The following is a 26,163-nucleotide window of genomic DNA, read 5'->3' on the forward strand; positions in this document are numbered from 1 at the left end:
ACCACCTCCATTACCACCTACATCCCCACCCAGCCCTCGGAAGGGGCACGTAAAAGCCAGGCTAAGATTTTGGGGGGCATTTCCAGCTCAGCATACAGCCTCACAGCCAAGCATTTCCACGTGTTGTCATCCACAGGCCCCCTCCGGGTCGGACACTTGGGGCGGACACTACCTCAGTGTGGGATGGCAGAGGTCACCTGAAACCCATCACATCCCACCTTTAGAAATGCAAATGAGCCACTTCCAAACCACCCCACCCATCCTGAAAACAGAATGGGCCAGAGCAGAGGAATTAGAGGGAAGCGGGAAGGACGGCTGGGAGCCAGTAAAGGGTTTTACAGGAGAAGAAAGCAGCAATGGTTAAAAGCTGAGGGCAGCACAGAGCGGAAGGGAAGCAGCAGCGTCTGAGTGAGTGAGTGTGTTTGAGAGCATCTGCGCAGCTCCACATACACAAACAAAAAATAAAAAAGCAGAAGTCAGGGGTAGTGAATTAGCAGTTGGGGACTAAGAAAATCCATACAGGAAGCAAAACAAAAGAGAAATCTCAGGCTACTGGGGCTGAGGACGCTGAGAGGGCGCTTCTGACATAGATGAAGTTGATAAAGAAAAGTGCGATCGCTGGGAGCTGGGACAGCCGCCCGCGGGAAGCGGGGCAGGCACCCGGATCCGCCGGCCGCTCCTGCGTTCTCAGGAAAAGAGCCAGAAGGTGCAATTATGCATAAAGCAACGGCAGGAGGAATTAAAAAGCAGATTTTAAGGTAAGATTTTATCACGTCAGCTGCTCCCAGCCGCTTCCCTGTAGGGTTTGGGAAGGGCTGGTTGGATGCAGAGTCACCCGGATCCCTGGAGCAGGCAATGCCCGAAAGGGCTGTGGGGTTATGGCTCAGATCGGATCCAGGGGGGTTGCTGAGGCTGGAGGAGGGGCAGCAGGGCTGCATCCAAACCGGCTGTGGTCCAGGGGTTGCACAGCACCCGCAGGGAGTTGGCATTTCAGTCTTTTCTTCGCTGGAAGATGGGTTGGGAATGGACGGAGTGAACAACTGAGGTGTATTTAAAGCACCACTGAGGATGGACCCCACTGGGGGTGACACAGATGTTGTTCACAAACATCTCAGTGACTCTCAGCCCACTCTCCAAGGGCAAATTCCTGCAGCTTCCACCTTCCCAACACCCACAAATCCATTGTGTGGTGTCTGTAAAATCCCAGCTGCCACATCCCTGGGTTTCCTTGGCTTGGCGTGCTGGGTGGGCACGAGACCCTGGGCACCACCACGGCTACTCTGCCATGGCTTTTGCCTGCCCAGGGTGAGTGGGGATCTGTCCCTCTGTCCCTGGCACTGCTGCCATTCCGGACAAGGCTTCGTAGGAGCTCTTGGCACAACCAGTAACACGAGTGGGGAATGCCAATGGGCCAGACGTGACGGTACAGACCACAGCCCAGCCCTCTACTGGAAAAGGGTGCAGTGGAAGTTTATTTTCCTCCATTTCTCATGGCAGAGTGGGCGGCTGCAGCTCTGCCGTGGGGCCCCTGCTCCCCTGGGACGAGATGGCAGCAGGATGGCACCAGGATGGCTGAGCCTGACCCGTGTCCACCCACACCAGTCCCCAGTCCTGCTTGGGACCAAAGGGACACTGTGATCACTCTGTCACGGCTGAAGCCCTCGCCCACGGTGTGGGACAACTGTGGGCCCTGTGTCCTGATCCGCTTCGGTTGGACGTGGGCAGCAGCCTGCGGTGCCTTTCGCCACAAGATAATTCGGAAAATTATGAGAAATGGGGTTTGAGACAGCATCTGGCCCACTGCTGCCACCGCAGAGGTCCCTTGGGTCCCAGCCCGCGGAGCCGGGGGAAGACGCGGCCAAGCAGGAACAGGAAAGCGCGGTGTTTTCCTCCCGAGCCTCCCACAGACCTCACGGTCGGGCTCCCTCCCGACTCCCGTGGGGCTGGGGCCGGGGGGCGGAGCGGACACCCCCAAATCCACGGAGGAAACATTCTAAAAGTCACTAAAACTATATATATAGATGTAAAAATTAAAAATAAATCCACCCCGGGAGTGCGGCCGGGCTGTTTGTGCCGCTGCCTCCGCGGGCGCGGATGCGATAAGATAAAGGCAGAGGCGGGGAGGGGCGGCGCGGAGCTGCGCGGAGCGGGGCGCACCCGCGGAGCCGCCGGCGGGGCCCGGACGGACGGACAGACCGGCAGACACACAGACACACACAGGGACAGTCACACGAGCGGACGGACAGACAGACAGGCGGGCGGGCGGACGCACGGACGGGACGGCCCCTCCGCTCCGCCCCCGGCCGCGCCGCTCCGCTTTACATAACCCGTCCGGGGTCGGGGTCCGCGCCCCGCGCCTCCGCCCGGCGGAAATGCGGAGCCGCCTGCCCGGGTTTCCTGCCTGAGCCGAGCCGAGCCGTGCCGAGCCGTCCGCCCCGTCCCGCCCGCCCCGTCCCGGGCGCTCCGCCGCTCCATCATGGGCGAGCGGCAGCCGGACGCCTTCTCCTTCAGGTAACCGCGAGCGCGCCGCGGCACCGGGACGGGCTGGGCTGGGCTGCACCGGGACGGGCTGGGCTGCACCGGGACGGGCGGCCCCGGGAAGCAGCCGCTGCAAAGCGAAAGTAGCGGCGGAAGGAAGCAGCGAGGGGGCCGCTCCGCTTGTGCAGCCCCCGGAGCTTCCCCGGGAGCCCCGGGCTGGATTCTCTCACCTGCGGAGCTCCGGTGCCCCCGTTCTGCCGTCGTGAGCCCCTTCCTCTGCTAGCCTCCAGCCCTCGGACAGCAGCCCCTTCCCCCTCACCCCGTTTCTATGCGGCACAGCCTTATCCCTGCCCTTCGCTCGGGCTGCCTCTTTCCGGGGACTGTGCTCACCCTCGGGGACCCTTGGTCTCCCAGCTCCCGTTTTCCCCGTGGGCACTCCCTGTTCCAGGGGCTCTGTTCCCCCATCCTGGGGACCCCCATCCTTCTAGCACCACAGTACCCCAGAGCACCTCTTCTTCTGGGATCCTTCGATCCCCGTTTCCCAGCATCCCTATTTTGGAGATCCCAGAGCCGGGGGTGCAGCATGCAGGGAACCAGCTCTGCCCCTCTCCTCTGCCTCCCCCTGGACCCCTGCAGCCCCTGCCATGGCGGTGACTCCTCTGGGGGTCCCGTGGGGTGATGCCCACCTGCCCCATGTTGTGGGGTCCTGCTCTGCCCAAGGGGGCCATGCCTTGCTTCTGCCCCCGTGCCCACTGCGAGTGCCAAGCGGAGGTGCCACCTGGAGCCTGCTAAGCGGCTCCTCTGACTCTCTGCTCCCTGCAGACTTTGTTGGCTCCCTGGCTTGGCACGAGGCCGATGCACCAGCGGTCAGCATCCCCGTGGCCTTCCCATGCCCTGCCAGTGTGCCCAGTCCTGCCTGTGCCAAAACCCATCAGGGTCACCCGCAGAGAGCCCGGACCCACTGGCTCATGGCAGTGACACGGTCATTGCAGCCCGGGCTGGGATTTATTGTCAAGGAAACAAGGATGAGTTGTTGAGCTGCGATTTCGATATTGTTGTAAATTGATTCAAGATGTGTTGGAGTTGTGGGCTGGTGGCCTAGGGACTTTTTGGGGCTGCAGCCAGAGGAAGAGGTGGCTGGTGCAGGGGCCTGGCGCTGCCAGCTCCTGCATGTCCTCCCTGCACTTGGATTTGCTGGCAGGAAATGGGACTGGAGTTTAAAGGCCCATGGAATTAGTGGGAGGTTTCACTTCGACTTGTTTGGGACCAGAACAATGCTTTGGGTTTCTTTTAAACTTGTTTTTGGGGCAGGAGAGTCTCATCCCTGTGCATTCTCCCCTCCCCAAAGCTTCTTCTATTTTCTCTTTTACCTTCATGTATTTATTGCCTCTGGTAAGATCTGGTTTCACCAGAGCCCACAGGGCTGCGGATCTGCCAGCACCCTGTGTCATGCTGGAGAGACTGGGGCGCGGGTGCCAGTGGCTTTTGAGGGATCTTCCATCCTCTGCCAGAGCAAATCCTCCCCACCCACACACCCGTGGGACTGACGGACACTGTGAAGGTGTCGGGACAAATCCCGGCGGGTGACACAAAGTGAAAGTGCAAGCTCTCATCGCTGGTGGGGTTTGTGGTGCTGCCGCGGCTTGGCAAGGAGAAAGGGCCAAATCCAGCAATCCCTGGGGGACTGCTGTGGAGAGAGCCCGGAGAGCCAGGCTGGCTGGGAGCTGAGCTGCCGGCTGCTCCCTGCTGTCCCCAGGGACCCCCAGCCAGCCGCTCCCCCGGGAGCGCTCCCCGCACCCGGTTTCTCCCACGCCTACACCGCAGCGATTCATTTCATGCAACAAAACAAGCCCTGTCGAAAGAGGCCACCCCGCTGCCGGGCTTTTCCCCGCAGGCAGTGGGTGTAGGAGAGTGTGATGGTGCAAACCAGGCTACAAGGTGCCAGATGCCACAGCATGGAAGAAGGCAGAAGGTTTCTGGGGAGATGGGCTGGCCACAGCTGCTTGTCCTGGTGAGCTGCTGTGGGCCGAGCCAGAGTGGAGCTTGGATTTGACCTGAGATGAGTTTGGGTTGTCTCCATCCTGTGTGTCCTGTTGGAGTGGTCAGGGGAAGCCAAACAGGTGAATTTCCCTCAGATTTGAAGTGCTGTAACATCTCCCACATCCCCAGAGGCCTGTGGTGCTGCTCAGCCCACACAGAGCTGTAGATTAAGGCCGGTTTGGGTCTTTAATATAGAAAGCTGTGTGGTGCCAGGAGGTGAAATGAGAGGGGTGTTTATGTCCTGTCAGAAAGCAGAGGAAGGAGGGCAAAACTTGCCTTCCCTCCCTGGCTTTTAAACGGATTCCCTACAGCCTGTATGGATGTGTGGATCGGGGGATCTCACCGTCCTGCTCCTTTCTTGCTTTTTAACTTGCTGGTTTGGTTCAGACAAAAAAGAGAGGGGGAAGCTCCCGAGACCCTGTGGGATTCTCCAGCTTGTGTGGAAACAGCCAGAGGGTCACAGGGAGTGATGGTGTTGTGCCATCACCCTCTAGGAAACCCAGAGAATTCTCACCATCACGGGCGGCTGCTCCAGAGGGAAGAGCAGGACAGTTTCTGCGGTGGATTGTGCTGGCACTGGCTTTGGCTGTTGTATAGTGATGCTGTAAATATTTGGGTGTATCCCACATCCCGAGGCTGCAGCCAGACCCTTTCCCCACCTCTCCCCCTGCACTTTCCCCTCCTGCCTCCCTGAGTGGCAGCATCTCCGTGCCCACCCCCAAAAGGCTGCAGCACCCTGCTTATCCCCCTCAATCCAGGGGTGCATCCAGATGTTCCTCCAGCATCTGCCATCTACGGGGGATTGGGATGCAGAGAGAAGGCTGCACCATCCCCATCCTGGGGACATGCTCTGCACCACCCTGCCCTTGCAAGCCCACCTGTGGCTGGCTGGATCTCCCAGGGACCTGCATCCCCCTGAACCCGCCGTGCCGGATGCTCTTCCATTGAAAAGTGCCGTTCATTGTAACCCAGCCTTTTATAGCCGCCTCGGAGCGGCTGCGTGGCCATGCCAAGAAAGGCTGCAGCCAGCTCAGAATAGCTCTTTTCATGGAGGACATCCTGGGAAGGAACAATGTTCCCGCTCTTGGGATTGTGGGAACTTTGTATTTCTGCCACTGGGGAAGCGGGGAGCTGTGGGGCCGGCCAGGGCGTCTCCCAGCCCCTCGCTTCACCCTCTCCTGAAAATAGTCCTTGGGATGAGTTTTGAATAGTCCTGTGCTTATAAAGGGAGCTGCAAATGCCTCCGGACGCTTCTCCTCCGGTTGGGAACAGTTATTTCTGGGAGAGCCAGCGCATCAATCACATTTCCTATTCACGTCGCTGGCGTGCATTTTCCTGGCGTGGAACTGGCAGCGAGTGGGGCCGGTTTCATTTTCGGGTGCTGGTGCTGCACATGCTCCAGGGCTGCCAGCACACAGTGTGTGAGCAGGGCTGGGCACAGGGCACTGGGCACGGCCGCGTGGGCTCTGCTCCCTCACACTTCCCCTTGAGGCCGGATTTGCGGCGCTGGGTGCTGAAGGGTGACCTTCCTGCGTGGCCACAGCCCTTGGATGGCTGTTCCGTGGCAGGAAGGTGGTGAGTTGGATCTGGCAGCTCCTCCGTGGTGAGGCCAGCTGGCTCTGAATGCTCATCCTCCGGGAGCGGGTGGCAGGATTGCGGCGCTGGCTCCCGGCACTGCCCTGGCACTGCTTGGTGCTGCCGGCTCCTCTGGCTGCAATTAAACAACAAATGCATTTACTGGGACAAGTAACCCATTGCTGGATCCAGGCGCAGATTCCCATCCCGGTCGGTGCTGGCACCGCCGCTGCAGCAACGCTCAGGTTGGGCAAGACTTTAAGGGAAGCTCCTGGGGGTGGCTGGGCTGCAGGGCTGGATCCTGCACAAGCCCCAGCTCGCTGTCCCAGCCCACATCAAAGCCACCGCGGCCGGTCCGTCCCGTCCCGCTCTTCCTCGAGCTCCTGGCCCAGCACCCCAAAACAACCTCAGCACCCCAAAACAACCTCAGCACCCAAGAACAGCCCCGAGGTGGGGCGGGCTGGGTGATGTACAGCTCTTCCAGCAGCTGGCAGGGATAGAAGCCCCCCCATCCCAACTAGTCCCTGGTGTGTCCAAGGATGGGCTGGATTCTCCATTCAGAGCAAATTAAAGCAATCAGTTTTCACAAGAAGTACTTCATCCAACCTGCAGGATGGCCAGGAGCTCCTCACGGGGACATATGAGGAATAAGATGTAAATTCTGCTTTAAAGCAGCTGGATTCCAGCATTGAGGAGCACAGCGGGCTGGAGCAGGGAGAAGCTCACCGGGCAGCAGGAACTCACATCCCTGTGGATGTTGCTACTGGAACCTGGGGCTGAGCAGAAGAGCGGGAGGCTGCTGTGGTAACTCCAGCATGGATTCATCCGGGATAGATCTTTCCACGTGGGAAGTGCGCCAGGCAGAAGCAGTGAGGTCGGCATTGCACCAGTGCCGGGAGGAGGAAGCACTGGGGAGTTATTTCCCATCGTCATGTTGGAAAAGCACGTTGCCACTGGAGACAGCCTTCGGCTGCTTCCCACCGCGTGGCACAGACGAAGCCCGGCTTTTCCTGCGCCACAAACCTCTCCCGAAGCTGGCGCGAAGCGAGCCTGGAATCTTGGAAGGCGAATTCCCTGTCCTGGGAATCTCCCACCTGCCTGTGGAGCCATTCGCACGAGTGCCCCGCTTCCCTCCGCGTTTTGCGGGCGCATCCCTCTGAGCGTGCCGGCGGCGTGGGTGGTGCGGCGGCGATTCCCGGGTGCCGGGAGGAAGCGGGAGCGCGGCGGAGGATGCTGAGTCACCGGCAGGCTGGCGGCGCTGATAGACGGGGCCCTGCCGGGGCATTCGGCCGGGCTGCGGCGGGCGCATGCCCTGCACTGCCGGGACGCCGCACGGCCCCGAGCCTTGGGCGGCTCTTCTGAGAAGCCGGGGCTGGCGGGGCGCAGATAACATCTCCCCTCGCCTGCAACCTTCGCGGGACGTGCTCGGCTGGGCAGCGGGTGGGCAGAGATAGAGCCCCGCTTCCCGGCGTTATCACCACGCCGGCTGCAAACACGATCCCCTGTGCCTGCGCGTTCCTCATCGCCCGCTCGCTTCCTCCTGGCCCCTCAGGGTTTTTTTTTTTAATATTTTTCCTCCCCCTGACAAAAGCAATCCGCTTTTCCTCCCCTCCCAGCAGCCGGGGTGTTGCTGCTGGAGTTTCGGGGAGGCGGCGGTACCCGTGCCGGCGCGGCAGGATCCGGGTGGGTTGGCCGATGTTTCCTTCCTGAGCGGAGTGCACGGCCCCGATAAGTGCCCCGGGCGAGCACGAGGTTCGCTGGTGAGCAGCGGGGCCGGCCCCGGGGGGCACCACTGCCGGCTCAGCCGGGCACGCCGGGCCGGCTGCACGCCAGCCACGGTGCCAGATTGGCCTCGCAGCCAAATCTGCTGGGGGCAGAGATACGGTGTGGTTTGCCAGAGCCCGGCAGCTCTCCGGTCCCGCAGGCAGCGGAGCATCCCCCTCAGGAACGCGCGCTCACCCCGGGCAGTGCCGGCGGCGTGGCCGCCTCTCCCCAGGCCGGTGGGGCTGGGAGGATCTGGCAGCGAGGCAGCTCCATCCCTGGATTTCTGCAGCTTTTCACGTTGTTTCCTCCCCTCCCGCCCCCGTTCCAGTTTTATCAGCTCCGTTGAAATAGGTCCCTGGAGGGAAAACCCACCGGCGCTGCGGAGCCTTGGCAGGAGCCGGGCGGATGTGGCCGGGCCAGGCGTCCCCGCGGGCGGCGGGCAGCTGCAGGCAGCTGTGCTGGCAGGAAGCCGCGCAGACGCCCCGCACCGGGACCTGCCCGCTCCCCACCGCGCAGGTGGGGAAACTGAGGCACGGCCCTGCCAGGTGGGGATGGGCGTGTAAGGAGCTGCGGCTGGGCTGGGGGGCTGGGAGCCCCGCGTGGCCACTGCTGGTGGCCGCCGGTGGCCATAGTGGTTGGTCATGTGGCCGTGCTGCTCCCTGGGAAGCAGTTGTCCCCTGGCCATTTCCAATGTATCCATGGGAATGAGGCAGCTCTGAGTGGGACCCAGCTGACCACAGCCTTCCCCGGGCTGCTGCCCTGTGGATACACATTCCGAGTGGGGTATGGCCATGCCAGCCAGGGGTTGCCGGGCGCGGGGGACACGTGGCGACAGTGGGGACTGCTCTCACCACCCGTGTGCTCTGTCTTGCAGCGTGGCCGCCTTGCTGGAGCCTCGGCAATGAATGGACACTCGCTGCCGGCCGGCACGCCAGCGCATCCCCGGGGCTGGCATGAGTTCTGCGAGCTGCACGCCATCAGCACCGCCAAGGAGCTGGCGCGGCACTACCTGCGCTTCGCCACCGAGCACCCGCACCATGACCTCCTGGCCGCCGAGAACTTCTCGGTGCAGTTCACCGACCTCTTCCAGCAGTACTTCTGCCACGAGGTGAAGGAGGGCATCGCCATGAACCAGCTCCGTATCCTGCCCGCCGGCCCGGCGCGGGATTACCGGGACACACACCGGCGCCACACCGACGCTTCCCTGGGCACGGTGCCCACAAAAGCCGAGGGAGAGCCCGGCACCCGTCCCGAGCAGCCTGTCCGAGCCCCTGAGGCTGCTCCCTCTGGACTGCGCAAGTCCTGGAGCTCGGAGGAGCTGGCGGGGCCGGCGCGGAGGCCCTTCTCGCTCAGCCAGCCTGCGCAGGAGCTGGCGCAGCCTCTTCCGCCGCCGCTCCTCGGATGCCCTCCCCGGGGATGGCGATGGGGAGGCGGCAGAGGCGGCTCTCAAGCCGGGACTGGGGAAGCGCATCCTGCCGTGGGGGCTGTCGCGGGAGCAGCCCCCCGAGGTGCGCAAGGAGGGGCTCCTCAAGTACGGGCTGCTGGATGAGAATTCCCTGGACAGCGGGACGCGCTGGCAGCGCTGCCGCCTGGTGCTGCGGCGAGCGGGGCCGCCCGACAACGAGGAGTTTGTGCTGGAGCTCTTTGACCCGCCCAAGGTAAGGAGCTGCCGCCTCTTGCCCATCCCAGCCGGGTGATGCTGTGGGTCCCTTGTTTGGGGATGATGCCCAGATGCTGGAGCATCCTGCAGGGAGGAGCAGGGCTGCGGTGCATCCAGCAGCACGAGGGTTTCTCACCATGAGGGGCCCGGATGGGTTTGCTCTGCCGCTCCTTTCCCTCTGCTGCAGCCACGCGAGGCTGGGCCTTGTTTATTTAACACCTCTGAGGAGGAGACAGAGCCACCCGTGTGGGGTCACGTTTGGGGAGTGAGAGGTGCTGAGACCAAGGTGTGCTAATTGCTGCAGTCGGGCAATATGTCATTGCATTTCTCCCTGCTGGGACCTCAGAACTGGGTTTTCTAGCTGGAAGCAGAGCGCCTGCCTTCCAAGCTGAAGATAGAGGCTGGTGGCTTCCATCCCACTCATCCCAGCCTCATGAACCCGTCCCAGCAAGGTGAGGGGGCACCCAGTCTGATGAACCCCAAATTCACCCTGTCCCCTGTGCTGTGGCTTCAGCTGCCTGAGCATCTGCTCGCCTGGGCAAGCTGGGAGAGGAAAGGGAAAATAGGAATTGGCCTCGGTGCCTTTCTCTGCTCCCATTGGGGCCTGTAGTTTTACTTTCCATGAGGAGTTTTGTGACTGGAAGTTCAGCTCTCGGCTGCTCCAGGGAGCTCCCGTGGTGCTGGGACGTGGCTGGAGCGGAGATGATGCAGGATGTGAGGGAGTGGGGAGCGAGGTGGGGGGAGCTGGGGTGTTTAATCTGTGAAAAGACGGTTCCTCCACATGGCAGGTCTTGAGCAGGCGCGATGGGATGAATTTTCCCTTTCTTTTTCCATTTTTTTTTCCTCTGTGCTCGTTTAACTTTGATGACAAACTTGTGCTTTGGAAGAAGGAACCTCCGGTAGAGCTGGAGCTTTGTCCCTGCCTTCAGGGCAGCAGGGTCAGGGAGCAGCTGGCTGAATTCCTGCTATTTCCGTCAAACGACTCCAATATTAAATATTTGAAAAAAAGAAACAACGTCAAAATTGTAACATCTGAAAGTAAAAGCTGGTTTTGCTCCGTCGTGTCAAGGGTTGCAGTTGTTTGTCCCCATGGGAGTGTGTGTCCCCATCCCGGGCCACAGGGAGGTCAGGGGTGCTCTGAGGCGCTTGGAGGGCGCTTCAGCAGCTGGGTAGCACCACCTTTTCCCCCTCCCTCACCCCTTTTCTCTCCCTTTTTTCCCTTTTCCCCCACTTTTTCTTTTTTTAAAACTCTTTTTTCTTTTTTCCCCCCTTCTTCTTTTTTCCCCCCTTTTTCTTTTTTTCTCTTCCCCTTTTCTTTTTTCAATTCCCCCCCCTTTTTTTTTCCTGCCCCCATCTTTTTCTCCCTATACCCCCCCCCTTTTTTATTCCTCTCCTCCCTTTTTCTTTATTTGTTTCCCTCCCCCTTGGGAAACAAGCCCAGCACATTCTTCCTCTCCCCACATTCCCTGACCAGCTTTGACTCAGGGGTGGGAGACACTTCAAAGAAGACACTGAGTTCCCCCTCTGCTCTGAGCATTATTCCTTGCAGTCTCCAGGGGATGGAGATTTCCTGGTGCTCCACATCACCACGAGGCCGGAGACCCCACGGTCCCCGGAGCCCCGAGCTGGGGGTTTCTCAGCCAGGGCTGCGGAAGTGGGGGATGTTCCTTGTTGGATTTTGCAAGTCTCTGGATTAAATTGCTTCCTGTGCAAATATTCTCAGGGCGGCTCCTTCCTTTCCAATTCTCTGGGCCAGGGCCAGCTCCCATCTCCTTTACAGCACAATCAATCCAGACCCTTTCCCAGTGACTGCGGTTGAATTCCGGGGGCGGTGGAAATTCCCCCACGGTGCTGGTGGCTGCCACTCCCCAAACCCAGCACAGGGGCAAACCACGGAGCAGTGAGAACAGAACAGTTTGTTGGGGGGTTATTTTCCTTTAAAATAACTAAATAACAACCAACAACCTCCCGGGAATGGCTGTGAGGAGCCCCTTCCCTTCAAACCTCCTGCCCTGGGATGCTCCCAGGGCTTTGCCACTGCCTTTTCCCCATCTCATGGGTCTGTTCTGGATTTGAGGATGCTGTTGATCACCTTAGAAAATTGATGGTTTTTAATAAGCAACTGTAAAACCAGTTCTTGGGCTTTTTTAACCCCAACTGGTCTCTGGACTGTGAGGTTGGTCACCCTCAGGGTCTCCCTGGAAGCACCCTACTCCCTTCCTCCTCTTTCTTCCCCCTTCCTCCCCTTCCCACCTGGCAAATAATAGGATGCAATTGAAATTTCAGCTCAGCCTCAGGGCTTTACGGCATCAAGCCAAGCCCCCAAACATCCATCCCCTTGGAATGACCTTGGAAAAGGCAGGTGTGTGGAGAAAGGAGGGGGGTCCTGCTGCTTTTGGCAGCTTTTATCTCATTTTTCCCCGTTTCTCCTGGTGCTCCAATGGGCCCTCTGAGCTTAATCCTGTAACGTGCCCGGCATCAAAGGGAGTGGGGGCTTTGAAGAGCCCTGATCCCATTTACTGCTTGGGTGGCTGTGCTGGGTGAAGGGGTCAGGGAGCTGTGCTGGAGAATCCGGTGATCCCTACGGCACTGCCTGGAGTGGGCATCCCCTGCCCCAGGCGTGTGCCAGAGGAGATGAGGATTTTGGGAGAGGGAGCAGCTCCCCTTCCCATGCTCACAGCTGCAGCTGGCTTGGTTTTGGCATCACTCCCTCCTCCCTCGAGCACTGGAAAAATGACTTTGCAAAGGAGGGATTTGGAGGTAATGGGATTTGGTGCTCCCCTGGGAGAAGGTCATGGCCTGGCTGCAGGGCACAGCATTGGGGGGCACCTGGATGCCACCCTGGGGACATTCCAGAGGGTGCTGGGGTGTGAGGAGCGAGGTGAGGATGCTCAGTGGAAGAGCAGCTGGAGTAGAGGGATATCAGGATACTTGTAGTGTTTGTATATATGGCTATATATATATATATATATTTGCCACTGGAAAACCCTGGGCATGGTCCTGCAATTGCAGCCCAGGTGGATTCTCTGATGTCCATCATGAGGGCGATGCTCACCAGTCCTCCCTGATTTCCTTAGAGGCATTAAGGGCTTTCTCCACTCCCACACCCTTTAATCCCATATAACCTTTAGGACTGCGTACCACTGAGGTCTCTCCACCTTCATAAATTTAAACCAAAGCTGGCAAACCCAGGTTTGTCTGCCTTGGGGCCGCCCTGTTCCTTAGCTGAGCCCCAGCCCCAAATACCTCTTAAATGGCCAAATCCCAAACTCCGTGAAAGCCGTGATTCGCAGCGGAAATGTCCCGAGCCGTTTCTGTTGACCAGATGTTTTTACAGGAAGGGGAAGGGAAATGGGATTTGCATTTGTGCTGCTTTCTTTATAGCATTTTAATGAAATCCAGTGCATCCCGTAAATTGATGGCACGCCGGGACTAGCCGGGAAGACTCCTTCCGGAGAAAGCCCTTGGAGCCTCTGCCACGGCTCGAAGTCTTCGCCGCAGCCACGGGAGGAGCAGTATTTTTATCTCTGCTCAGTGTGAGACTGCTCTGACTTCCTTTTTTTTTTTCTCTCTCATTTTTTCGATGTTTTTTCTTTTTTTTACCCCTTTCACCTGAATCTGGTTTCTGAGAACTGCCACCTCCTGAGCCAGCAGGTTCCTGTCCCTGATTTTTGGTGCTTGGGGCTGTGGGTGGCAGCTGGTCTGGCACGGGATGGGGCACATCCCAGTGTTTTGGTCCCCGTTCCTTGTCCCTGCTCCTCCTGGAGCTGCTCAAACGTGGCCTGAGCGACTCAGCCAAGGATTAATGGAGGGCCTGTGGTGGAGGGGGAGCTTTACTCCCTGGAGCACCATGAGAAGAGTTTTGCCTGTGATGGGAAGCAGGTCAGCATCCCATCATCCCATCCCTGGGCCAGGAAAGAGCATGTTTGTGTCAGTCTGCATCCCCAGGGACTGCATCCCTCTCCTGGCATCCTTCATCCCTCTCCCAGTATCCTTCTCCCTGTATCCTCAGGGACTTCATCTCTCTCCTGGTATCCTTCTCCAGGAATCTCCAGGGGCTGCATCCTGTCCTGATGCAGCTGGAGATGTCCCTGCTCGCTGCAGGGGGTTGGACTTGCTGTCTTTTCAAGATCTTTTCCAGCCCAAACTATTCCGTGAGTCTGATCCCTCTCCAAACGTCCTGCTCCCAGCATCCCTCTCCTGGCATTCCCAGGGACTGCATCCCTTTTTTGGCATTTCCAGGGCCTTCATCCTGATCTAGGTGATGTCCCTGCTCATTGCAGAGGGATTGGACTGGGTGGCCTCTGAAGGTCTCTTCCAACCCATATCATTCTGTGATTCTGTGATCCTGCTCCCAGCATCCTCAAGGATCGCATCCCTTTCCTGGCAACCCCAAGGACCGCATCCCTCTCACGGGCTCTCCCAAGGACCACACAGCCAGGAGCTGGCAAAACTGCTGTGATGATGACCTGGAAGGCTTTGGGTGTCCTGAAAATCCCTTGGGAGAGGCAAAACCTCCCCTGAAGGCACCCGGAGCTGCCCCAAAACCCTCGGGCAGCCTCTCTCTGGCGCTGCGCTCTCGGCACCCGCTGTTCTTCGAAGGCACCGAGGGCTGAGCGGCCTCAGGGCTTTGTGAGATTTTGGTGGTGACTTTTGCTCTCTTCCCCCTCCTCCCTGCTCTGTTTTTGGGTATCGCGGGGGTGAGGGCGCGCGGCGGGGTGGGGGGGGAGGGCGAGGAGACAAAGGTTATTTGTCATTTATTAACCACAACTTTTTCCATCCTTGGTCATGCACGGAAAAAACACTTTTAGCAGCGTAACCACAGCCCCGGCGTTAATTGCTGAAGAGCGGAGTTTCTTATTTTGGAAACTGTTGCTGGGATGGGGCTCGCCGGGGCTCGCTGGGTGTGAGGTGAAGGGTGCAGGACGGACCCCAACCTGTGCTTCATTGAACTCTGGGGTCGTGGGCTCGGAAAGATTCCGTCCTTTTAATCCCATCCTTTAAAATCTGCCCTTCTCGGGGGGTGTTGTCCCATTGCTGTGCCCTCCCTGTTTATCGGAGTGTCCCTCGCAGGGATGCTGCAGAGCTGCTCGGGGTGGAAAGCACCACGTGCTGCCTGAGAAGTGAGCAAAACATGGAGATACTGAGCAAACCACAGGAAAAGGGACTGGGAAAGCACTCAGGGAACGCGTCGCTTCCCCCCAGCAAAGCTTCCCACAGCTGGGGTGAGAAGAGCTGTGGGTGCTGGTGGGCGCTGGGTCCCCGCAGCTGATGTGAGATGCCTAGTGGGGCTTTTTTGGGTGGTTGTCTTCTCTTTTTTTCCCCTTTTTCTTCTTTTTTTTTTTTTTTTCTCTTTTCACGGCCCAGGATGTGGTTGTTTCGAGGCTGAGAGCTGCGTCTTTCAAAGGTAAATATTTATGAGAGCCTGCGCAGGCAGCGCGAGGTCTGGAAGGATTCAAGGATTCATCCCAGCCGTGGTGGCAGCTCGGCTGGGGTGGACCCTGCTCCTTCCCACCAGGTCCCAACTCCAGTCTCTGTGATGGGCACTGTGATGCTCAATGTCATTTTGGGGTTATTTAAAAGCGAACATTTTGGGCAAACTCACTTCCTCCAGCCAGGCAAAGCCCTGGGCAAGGGGCAGGGATGAAAATACCCATCCCGTGGATTGAATGCTCCCTCACGGCATTTTGAACCTTCTCCACCATCCTGGGTGATGCAAAACCCCCTGGATGATGCAAAACCTTGGGATGACAGAAAATCCCAGCCCATCCCAGTGACTGTGGGGAGCTTGCAGGGTCCATGCTGGACCCCCCCATCCCTCTGGGGCCGAGGTTTGGGGTGACTCAGTCCCGGCTGCTGCGGCTCCCACTTGCACACAGACACCTTGTTTACTTTCCATGCTCGTTATTTATTCCAGGAAATTATTAAGGCAGCCCACGCTGGAACCAAATTTGGCATAAAATAAATTTCAAAAAAAAAAAAAATCAAGGGGCTGGCGAATGCCGACTGTTTACAGATCCTTTTTATAGCCCCCATCTCCCTCAGCCCTGCTGTGAGCCACTGGGCTCACTGGTTTTGGGGGGCTTTGCAGGGTTTTGGGGTCTTTGCAGGGTTCTGGGGGGCTTTGCAGCAGTTTGGGAATGCTGGCTCATTCGTGCAGAGCAGGGAGGTTTATCAATGCACAAAGAGGAGCCACCAGCCCCAGGGATGGGTGGGGCTTCCTGCCTGAACCCCCCACATCCCACCCCACAGATTCACCCGGCGGCTCTTGGGGTGTTGTTTTGCAGCACCCCAGTTGAATTTAGTAGGAAGTCGGAGCTCAGGGGGGCGATGGGGTCCGGGCTGTGTTCTCTCCCATCGCCGTTCGCCGGCGCTCGGCAGCCGCCCGGAATGGGAACAGAGGGATCTTTGTGCCCCGGCCGCCCCCGAGCCAGCGCTTCAGGCCAGCACAACGGTGCCTCTTGTCACTGCTGAGCTCGGTCCCCTCGGGGACAGCTCTGTCCCCTGCCACGGCCCGCGGGATGCTCGGAGACAGGCTGTCCTGGAAACTCCTTTGTGCCTCTGGTGTCGGGTTGAGGATGCTGGAGGAGCTTTGGGGTGGGCGGAGAGGGTTTTTTGGGAGGTCATGACCAGGGGCTGGGGGATGTTAAGCTCGCACAGCAGCCGGTAGTGGGAATCACCTCCCGTGCTCCTGTTTGAGTCAGGGAACCTCTGAGCTCCAGTTCCCCAAGCCCAGAACAGAGCTGCTGTCAGGTTTCCAAATGAGTGGTCTCCACCTGCAGAGAGGCAGGAATGTTTTGGGAATGTGTCACCCTGGGGCCAGGGGGAGCTGAGCTGATCTAGGGGTTCCTGCAGCAGGCATGGAAGGCCCAAATCAGTGGGATTCCAGTCCCTGTCCCAACAACCAGCACTGGCAGGGGCTGTCCAGGGTGGACCTCTTCCCTTGGGATGAGCCATGGTGCAAATACCCGAGGAAGAGCACTGGGATGAGCTGTGCTGTCAGCTCCCCCGGAGCACTGGGATTAGCTGCTGGAGGACAGAGGGATCAGTCATGTGCAGATCCCTGAGGATGAACACCAGGATTAGCTGTGGTGTAAACACCTAAGGACACATACTGGGATTATCCATGGTGCAAAGTCCTCAAGGATGAGCGTTGGGTTTAACTATGGTGAAACTCCCAAGGGCAACCACTGGGATTTCCTGCCACACAAAATCCCCGAGTATGAAGGCTGGGATTACCCATGGTGTGAATCCCTGAGGACAATGGCAGTTCCAGCAGACACTTCGCATCCTCCAGCAGGACCCTTGAAGCCCTCACAGCCCCTGCAGGGCCCCTCTGCCTCCCCCTGCCCTGCCCCAGCACCAGGGGATGTGTTTCCCACCCTGTTCACCCAGCATTCCCTGGAGAAGATCTGCGTGTATCCATGCTCCTGGAAAACTTCACAACTTCCCCCAGAGCTGCAGGCACAGGATATGGTTTTGTGTCCATCCAGCACAGCCAGGCCGAGCTGGGCTCAGCGCTGCAGCTCTGGCTGAGGTTTGTCCCTTGCGTAAGGGACACAGAGCTCCGTGATTTACAAGAAGTGACAAATCTTGCCTGTATCCGTTGGGGACCTTGCACAAGGGCTCGGGCACTTCCCCACCTCCCGCTGGTGACTCAGAGTGGAAGTGAGAGCCGGCATGGGGAAACCCCTGGAGCGTGGAGGGGCCGGGGGCAGCTCCTGGTGCTCTCGAAGGATTTGCTCTGTGCAAACTCAGCCTGATGGCCCAGCCACTGTCATCATCACCATGCCACCATCATCATCATGGTGCCACTATCATCATCATGGTGCCACTGCCATTGTCACAGCGACAGTGCTGTCATCACTGTGCCACTGCCATCATCACTGTGCCACTGCCACTGTCACCATGACACTGCTGTCATCGCCATGCCACTGCTGTCATCATCGCTGTGCCACCACTGCCATCAATGTCAGACCACCACCCTCATCACTGCACTGCTGCCATCATCACCAAGACACTGCCATCGTCACCATGCCACTGCTGTCATCATCGTGCCACTGCCATCGTTGCTGTGCCACCACTCTCATTCTTGGAGAGCCGCCTTTCTCCTCAGCTGAGTGGCAAAAGCTCCCCCAGCACCCTCAGTGTCCCCTGAGCATCCAGACAGGACGTGCTCCTTAAGGCAGTAGCTCACAGCGTTGTGGGGAGGGCGTTCCTGGCACAGGTGGGCGAGCTGGAAGGAGCTTTGCTGTGAAAAACCCCATAAATCCCAAATATCCTTGTTGGAGAGGTGTGAGGGACCTGCTGGAGCTGGAGAATGACCCATGGCAGAGCCCAGGATGCCCAGTTTTGTGTGCCAGGACTGGGAATGCCGGGAATGCCACAGCAGTGGCAGGGTAGCAGCTCTGTTCTGGGGGCTTGGGAGTACAGCTTCATGGGATGCCCCGTCCCAGGTGATTTTGGGGGGTGCTCAGCCTCATGCTGGGCTTTCCCCCATTTGCACAGGATCCTTTGGGGAGCAGTGAGGTGAATCTCCATGTGGAAGCTGATGCTAGTGGGGTTGGGGCTGAGCTGGAGCAACATCCCAAACATTTCATCCCATCCTGAGCATGCTGAGCACCCCAACCCAGGTGGCAGCGGGGGTTACCCATCCCCACAGGGCTGCTGGGGCACCTCTTGCCGAGAAGGAGCCCGTGGGTGAGCACTTGGTGTGTTGAGTGTGCACTTTTGGTTACTGAGAACTCCCTTTCCCGGTAGCGGCCGCATCGAGCCGGGCATCTTGCGGTCAGGTGCGGCTCTCCGGGAGCGGGGGCACCGTGCCTGCGGCAGGCACTTCTCCGAAGCCAGCCTGCTTTTTCAGGCACCGTATCTCTGTGCTGCATCATTTCCTTCTCCCTTCACGCTCCAGCTGCGCTCTCCACACCAAGACACACAGGGGGCTTCTCCGAACTCCCTTTTCCTGGAATTTCCCGATTTCCTAAGAAGCCGACCCCAGCGCTGTGGTTGGGATGTTGATAAAACCCGCTCAGGGTCATGCTGGACGTCACAACCCCCGTGTGGGAAAGCAGCCAGGATGAGCGATCCTTTCACTTTCTCCGCACAGGACTTTGCACAGGGCACGGTTACGTTCCAAAGGTGGCAGAAAAACCAAATTCCTTCGGGATAAAGCCCCGGCGCCAGCGTGGCGGCTCACGGCAGCCCGGTGACAGTGATTGCAGCACGGCACAGCTGCAATCACTGTCGCCAGCAGGCCCGGGGGTGCCGGAGCCACCGCGGTGTCACCAGCCCTGTGCATGACGCCGTACACGAGCGACTTCTAAGAACTTTCTTTTCGGTGCAGCTCGATGCTGATAAGGGCTGATCCCTCTCACGCTGCGTTTCCGGCCCAAGAGAACACCGAGTGCTCGGCTGAGAGAGGGAGGAAGGAGGGGGGGATGGAAAACAAAAAAAGGCACAGCTGAACACAGTGTGGTTGGGTGACCGAGGAGGTGTCCGGTGGGGACACTCTTGGTGTCATACAGGGGGTTGGGGACACAGCAGGTGTGGGTTTGCTGTGAGGATCACAAGCTCGGAGCAGAATCTGGGCAGTTTGGTTGGCAAATGCTGTTGTGGGGTGAAGTGCCACAGCCCAGCATGTAGGGACATTGTCCCTGTGTAGGAACAGTGGCTGTGGAGTGGGGAGGGCCACTGGAGCCAGCATCCCATGGGATGATGAAGCCACTGTGTGAATCGCAGCCAGCCAAAACGTTGTGGTGCAGCAAGCCTGGTGTAGGGGGATGAGCGTGCCTGGCATGTGGTGGCACTGCCTGGGCTTTGCTGGGATGCAGGGGATGGCTCTGGCCGTGGGACAGAGCACGGAGCATTGGCTGCATCACCCAGCACTGGTGCAGAGGTGCTCAGGAGATTTTTGCCCCCCTGGCACCCTGGGTCCAGCCGGGTCCTGTGCCACATGCCTCAGCCTCCCGGCAGCCAGCGGGGCAGCAGAGGAACCGAAAGCTGCCACAGGGATATTTTAGCTTTTTTAGAAGTGTTTGCTCAGCATTTTGTCACATGCCTGCATCAGTGCCAAACCCACCAGAGCGCTCTTGGCACGCTACTGACCCTTGCACCCACGAGCAGGATGTTCCCTGACTGCCGCCCAATTTCCCCATCGGTGCCACATCCCTGGAACGCGCTGCCACGCTGGGAACCCCCTTGTCCCTCCTCTCCTCCACCCACCCCTCCACTGTAGGGTCCTTGGGACCACTGAGATGTCACCCAGCCCCCTGGGGTGCCCTGACAGTAGGTGGGCAGTGCCGTGGGGGGTATTTCCTCACCACATGGGGTATTTCCTCACCACACAGGGTATTTCCTTGCTGGTGGGGTATTTCCCTGCAGAACCGGGTATTTCCTTGCTGGCTGCTGTGACTCGGGTGGCTCCTGGACCTGGTACAGCAGTGGGGTGTGGGGTGGTGTTTTGGGGTGTGGGGTGGTGTTTTGGGGTGCAGAGGCTCAGCTCAGGCTCTGTGTTTCCCCTCGCAGGGCTCCAAGCCAAAGCTGCTCATTGCCTGCTCCGCCGTGCAGGAGATGCGGAGGTGCACACGCCTCGAGATGCCCGATAACCTCCACACCTTTGTCCTCAAGGTAGGAGCTGCTGAAAGGGTCTGCAGTCACCCCCAAGGCCTTTCCCACCCTCTGGGGCACACGTGGCTCCCAAAAGCTCCCGTGCCAAATTTCACTTCCTCTTCCTCTCTAGGGAGGGGATGCACAGGGGGATGTGGTGTGCAGGGTGGGGGATGCGCTGTCCCTGCTGGGGTCCCAAGCATGGGTGGGTGGGAGGGGGATGCACATCTCTCTCTCTCTCTCTCTCTGAAGCCCCCATGTCCCTCTCCGATGTCCCCCAGGTCACCAACGCTACCGACATCCTGTTTGAGGCAGGGGATGAGCAGCAGCTCAGCTGCTGGACGGCCGAGATCCGGGAGTGCATGCGCAGGGGGTAAGCGCCCTCCGGATGTCCCTGAGCCTGGGGATGGGGACAGTGGCTCTGTGTCCCCGTCACCAGCACTCAGCCTGGCTTCTCCCATCCCCAGCAGGTCTGACACGGGTGACCCTGAGCTCCTGATGTGCCGGCACCCTGACCCCACAGCCGCCAACCCCACCACTAGCACCGATCCCCTCAGCCAAGGTGAGCGGGGGGACACCCAGGGGACCCTGGGGACAGAGTATCCCTCACCGGGGGGTCACCAGCTCCTGCCATGGCTGGGCTGATTGGCCTTCCCCAAATGGCACGAGAGGGACACAGAGCTGGAGGGGAGGGGATGGGGGCGATGGGCAGGGGTCCCCATTTCCCAGGGACTCATCCCTGTGCCTGGCAGGGGCGACACCGGGGGGCCCGGGGAGGCGGCGGGGCCGAAGATGGAGCAGTTCCTCTCCTCCTGCCCCTGGTTCCACGGGCCCATCTCCCGCGTGAAGGCGGCTCACCTGGTGCAGCTGGGGGGGCTGGAGGGCCACGGCGTGTTCCTGGTGCGGCAGAGCGAGACGCGCCGCGGCGAGTACGTGCTCACCTTCAACTTCCAGGGCAGAGCAAAGGTACGGGCGGGACAGGGTTGGGATGGGGAGGGGAATCTCACAGGAGCCCCTGGGGCAGCCCCGCTGCTGCAGGACAGTCCCTGTCCCACCGCATCCCACCCCAGGGAGATGCTCTCCTGGTCTCTGCCCCGATGCTTGCAGTGGGCTGGTGCCCTCCTCCCCAGGGAACCACAGGCTGGGGATGCAGCACATCGTGCTAAAACCATTCGTGACCCCCATCCCAAATATCCCTGCTTCCCCACCCTGTCTCCTCCAGGAGGGAGGTGGAGGGAGGGTAACAGGTCTGTGCTCCTCCCCGCAGCACCTGCGGCTGGCGCTGACGGAGCGGGGCCAGTGCCGTGTCCAGCACCTCCGCTTCTCCTCCATCGTGGAGATGCTGCACCACTTCCACCGCTACCCCATCCCGCTGGAGTGCGGCACCGCCTGCGATGTCCGGCTCTCCAGCTACGTCGTCGTCCTGCCCCAGGCGCAAGGTGTGCGGGGAGGGGGATGTTCCCAAGGGATGGAGGGTGCCGGGTTGGGTGTGGGTGCCTCGGGGCTGGGCAGAGCTGGGCCTTTTGGGCGCTCGAGGAGTGGGGAAGCAGAAGCCTCGGGGCAGTGGCACAGAAGGTGATTCCCAAGCTCCCAGCTTCCTCTTTTGAGAAAGGAGAAGCTGCTCCCAGCCACCAGCTGTGGGGCGGGGGTCGTGGGATGCACCCTGCACCCCCAGAGCAGGGGCGATGGGGCCGGAGCATCCCCCTGATCGGCATCTCCCTCTGCCCGCAGCTCCCGGCTCCAGCACCACGGTCCCTCTCCTGCTGCCCTTTCCCGGCTGGAGCCCCGAGTTCAGCCTCGTCCCCGCCGGTTCCTCCTGCCCCGAGGAGCCCCCCGCGGGTCCCCCAGCGGAGCAGATCTTCCACCTGGTGCCGCCGCCGGCTGAGCTGGCACAGAGCCTGCGCCCGGCCAGGGCCACCTCGGCCCCCGTGCCCCGGCCCCGTGACTCGGACTACGAGGTGGAGGCTCAGGGCCGGGGCCACATCCGTGCCATCGACAACCAGTACACGCCGCTCTGAGCAGCACCGCGCCAGCACTGGGATGCACTTTCGGGTGGAGAAATCCTGGAGACCTTCTGGGGATCCATCGAGAGAAAGAATGTACCTGTTTCTTCCTTCTGGTTAGGGATTATTATTGTATTTTTTGCAAGGAAGGGGGTAATTTTTCACTCCTGTACGGGTGTGCTCCCTCTCGTTGGCCTGTTAAAGGGCCTCTTATTGTTATTTTTGTTGTTCTTATCAAAGCTTTCTCATTACTGTTTACACAACGCCGCTCGTGCCTGTGCCGGGCCCGGTGTCCTGCCTGTCCCTGACACGACAGAGCCCAGCCAAGGAACCGGGGTCTTGTGTTACACCCATGGAATTGGAGAAAGGGAAAAAAAAACCAAACCAGGATAACATGAAAAAAAGGATTATAAATTCACTGCCAAGTTGCTGCTCCAGGCCTCGTCCTCCTGCCCCGGCTGCTGAGCCCACCAGCAAAGCCCGACCTGAGCTGAGCTCCCATGATGGGTGAAGAGCAGGGTTTGGGCTTTTTTTTTAGCTAAGGCAAAAACTGGCTTTTTCTTGCTTTTCCTTTTTAACCCAGCACAGCCGTGGTCACTCCCTGTGCCAGCCCGAGGGATCCTCATCCTGCTCTCCCGGCTGATTGAGACTGAACACTAATTGCTCCATCCTTAGCCATGGCACCAGCTGAGAACTAACACAGAGATTGACACAAACCACTCCTGCTGGTGAGGGAGGGGTTTATCCCGTTTTATCCTGGTGAGGGATGTGTTCTATCCCGGTGATGGAGGCTCTTTATCCCTGTGATGAATGGGGTTTTATCCCGGTGATGGAGGTGTTTTTATCCCGGTGATGGAACTGCTTTGTCCTGGTGATGGAATTGTTTTATCCAGGTCATGGAGGTGTTCTATCCTGGTGATGGAATCATTTTACCCCAGTGAGGGAACCATTTTATCCTGGCAATGGAACTGTTTTATCCCAGTGATTTTAGGCACAAATCTAAAGTCAGTTTTCCCCCTAAAGAGCCCCCCCCACTCTTTCTTGCCTTTTTCCCCCCAGAACACCATGTCCCCAGGAGCTTGGTGGCATTTCCAGCTACACAACGGCCTCTTGCAGGCGAGGGGTGTCCTTGGGGACACCTCCTCACCTGGAGGAAAAACTTGTCCAAATCCCTGGGTCTCAGCCTCCCCTGATCCCCAGCTGTCCCCAAACTCTGCTGCTGTTCCCAAGCCCCTGGGGCTGCTTCACCTGCCTGGGGCAGCTGGGAGAAAGGAAGCACTTCTGAGAAGCTGCCGTTATTTTAGGAAAGAGGAAGGGCTGGAGCTGTTGCGCCACACGGGAGGGGATGTTCACAGCATTCAACTTCCAGATTTCCCAGCGCAGCCTTCCCTGGGATTTTGGATGCAAAACTTGCCTTGAGATTGCCTGACAGAAAGCTTTTTTATTTCTGTTTTCCTTGAAATTGCAATACAAGTGGGAGCCCTCAGGAGCATTAAGATTTAGCAATTAATTTGAAAAGCAGCAAACACAAAGCCTTGTGGGGCTGAGTTAGGGAATTCCACAAAATTCCAGCCTCAAGGTTGGGCTTTGGTGTGAAGCAGGTGCTGGGTGAGCCAAGGTCAGGAGCTGAAGGGCAAGGCCAAAATATCTGGGGCCAAACAGCTCAAGGAGCAGCCGTGAGAGCAAATCTGGGTTTATAAATCAAAAGATGCTGCAGGGACAAACGGGAACTATCAACCGGAGAAACCATTCAGGTTTTCCTTTTGTGCCTCCCCGTTGCTTGCTCTGGCTCTCTCCTGGGCTTTGTGCATTTAGAGCAGGCAAAGGCTTTTCTCCCCTGCTTTCTCTACACTCGTGCCTGAAACTGGGAGCATTAAGAGCAAACTGCACTGGTGCTGCAGCACTGCCAGCCCCGGAGAGGCTGATGGGGAAACAAAGCCAGCCCTGTCCTCGCTGGGCTCCTCAGCTGTATCCGCATCCCATTCTCCTCCCCGGAGCAGCACAAAGGCTGCAGCCAGAGGCAGGAGCACATCCCCGGGGCTGGCTTGTGCCAGGCAAGGCAGCTCCCTCTGAGGCTCATAAATAACTCCCCGTGCTCTTGCATTTATGGGGATGGGGAAGGGAAGGGGGGACAGCACAGCACAAGTTGTCGGCTCCTTTCCTTACTTGCTGCCTGTTTCCCAAAACCTTGGGAAACACAGGGATGTGCTAAATCGTGCTAAGATTCCTGTTTTTATTCCCACTGAGCTCCAGGGGACTGTGTTCAAAGGGGTTTTCCCCCAAAAGGTGAGGTGGAATCACCCCAATCTCCCCACATCTGCAAAGAAAGGACGGGCTGGAAAAAGGCATCGCTATTCACATCCCTTGCCAGATGAATCCAGAGAAATCCTTGCCAGATAAATCAGATGCTGCTGGGGTGGGTTGTTTTGGCACGCCAGGACTTTATTGTTCCAGTGCCAGAACTGAGACATGCGTGTGCATGTGGTATTTTTAACCTGCAGTTTAATTACAGGGGGGTTCTCTGCAGTTTAAATGGAAATTGCTGTGCTTGATTAGGAAAATACACGTTGGGTTCATTATCTCCCCGCCAGCTACTTCCCCCATGCAAACAAACGCCAGTGGGGGAGAACTCCTGTTCTCCCCACCAGTGAGCAGCAGGAGAGTCCCTCTGATTATTTAATTCCATCCCCACACTCACCCACAGGGAGCCAAGGGCTGTCCCAGCTCCACCATCTCCTCATTTCTGATCTGCTGCAGCAGGACCTGAGGGGATTTTTGGGCTATTTCCTAGGCTCCTGGGAGACTGAGTTTGAAATCCCATTTCTCCTAGAAAACGTTTGGCTCGTGACACAGGTCAGAGCCTGACACTGCTCCTGCCAGCACGTTACTCCAGCCCTAAGGTACTCACTCCTCTGGATTACAGCAGTGGGCAAAGAGCATTAAGCCATTCCACCCCATGGAATATAAGCATTCTGCAGGGTTTTTATATTCTTGTGATGCGAGAGAAGAGCCCAGGGCTGGGCAGGTTTAGTTCCCCAGCCCCTGTGGGATTTTTATTGGCATTTTGGGAAGAGGGGAAGCCAAGGGGAGAGCCCCTGGCTGGCTCTGTGGAGGTGCGGCCTCCTCAGAAATAAAGTCAGGTGTGGCCACCAGTTTGTGCCTCGGCCCTGGAGCTGGGCTCATGGAACACGAGTTCAGATCCCACCTAATGAAGCCAGGAGCCTCAGGAGCAGCTCTTGGAGGCCTGGTGGCCTCCCCCAGGAGGGGCTCGGGTGGGGAGCCCCATTTCATCCAGCTACTCAGGACAGTTTTGAGCAATAAAGATGTAAACCAGGCAGTGCCTTCACTCTGTGTGACACCAGGGACCTGGTTTAGGGCACAATCCAAGACTTGGGTCCAGCCAGAACTCCTCCCTCTCCTCTCCCCCTTGCCAGCCCCTCCTGCTCAGTGGCCTTCGTGTCCTCAGGGGTGTCAGGTTCTGAAGAAGCCCCTGCCATGAAGCATTAGTTGAGGTCTCCATCCCTCCCTCCCTCCCACATCCCAGCCCTGTGGAACAGCACCAGCAGGTACCGAACACTGACACCACCATCCCTCACCCATCCGTTTGCATTGAAGTTATTTTGGGGTGAAACTTCTAGGAAAAGATCCAGAGAGAAGCCAAAGCTTCTCATTCCTCATCTGGACCACCAAACCCTGGTGTCATCCAGCATTCCAAACTTTTAGCTTTGATCCAAACAGCCCCAACCTTCCCCAGCAGCTCCCAGAGGCAGAGAGGCGACTGTGTATTGCCTAAATCAGCCTTTAGCAGGACGATTAAAGCCAACAGTTTTGTTGGAGTGTATTAATTTGAAAGTTCTACTTTTCACCTGCACAGAAAAGTTCTTCTTGTATAGTAATTTTTTCTATATATTGTTTCTGTATGTACTGTACAAGTAACTTATTCTTGAATAACGCGATTTTACCGTAATATTAAAAAAAAAAAAAATCTGCTCTTAATAAACTGTTTTTAGAACTCATTTCTCACTTGTAGCCTTCAGT

The 26,163-nt window shown here is 58.4% G+C and overlaps 1 protein-coding gene and 1 long non-coding RNA gene across 2 annotated transcripts; both read left to right on the top strand.

The window, feature by feature from the left end:
• Positions 1-228: 228 nt before the first annotated feature.
• LOC109144417 lies at positions 229-2,058 on the top strand. The gene is made up of 2 exons (XR_002045185.2): positions 229-758; positions 1,498-2,058. It is a non-coding gene; the product is annotated as an uncharacterized LOC109144417 (long non-coding RNA).
• A 99-nt stretch (positions 2,059-2,157) lies between these two features.
• On the top strand, positions 2,158-26,141 carry SH2B3 (SH2B adaptor protein 3). Its single transcript, XM_039561193.1, is given in 10 exon segments — positions 2,158-2,511; positions 8,732-9,214; positions 9,216-9,515; positions 20,042-20,143; positions 20,404-20,495; positions 20,590-20,684; positions 20,875-20,892; positions 20,895-21,088; positions 21,390-21,561; positions 21,854-26,141. Coding segments are annotated over 9 exon segments (1,716 nt in total). The 5' UTR covers positions 2,158-2,511; positions 8,732-8,758; the 3' UTR covers positions 22,141-26,141.
• The last annotated feature ends 22 nt before the right edge of the window (positions 26,142-26,163 follow it).

Source organism: Corvus cornix, chromosome 15 (assembly GCF_000738735.6).
Source record: "Corvus cornix cornix isolate S_Up_H32 chromosome 15, ASM73873v5, whole genome shotgun sequence".
NCBI classification, from domain to species: Eukaryota; Metazoa; Chordata; class Aves; order Passeriformes; family Corvidae; genus Corvus; species Corvus cornix.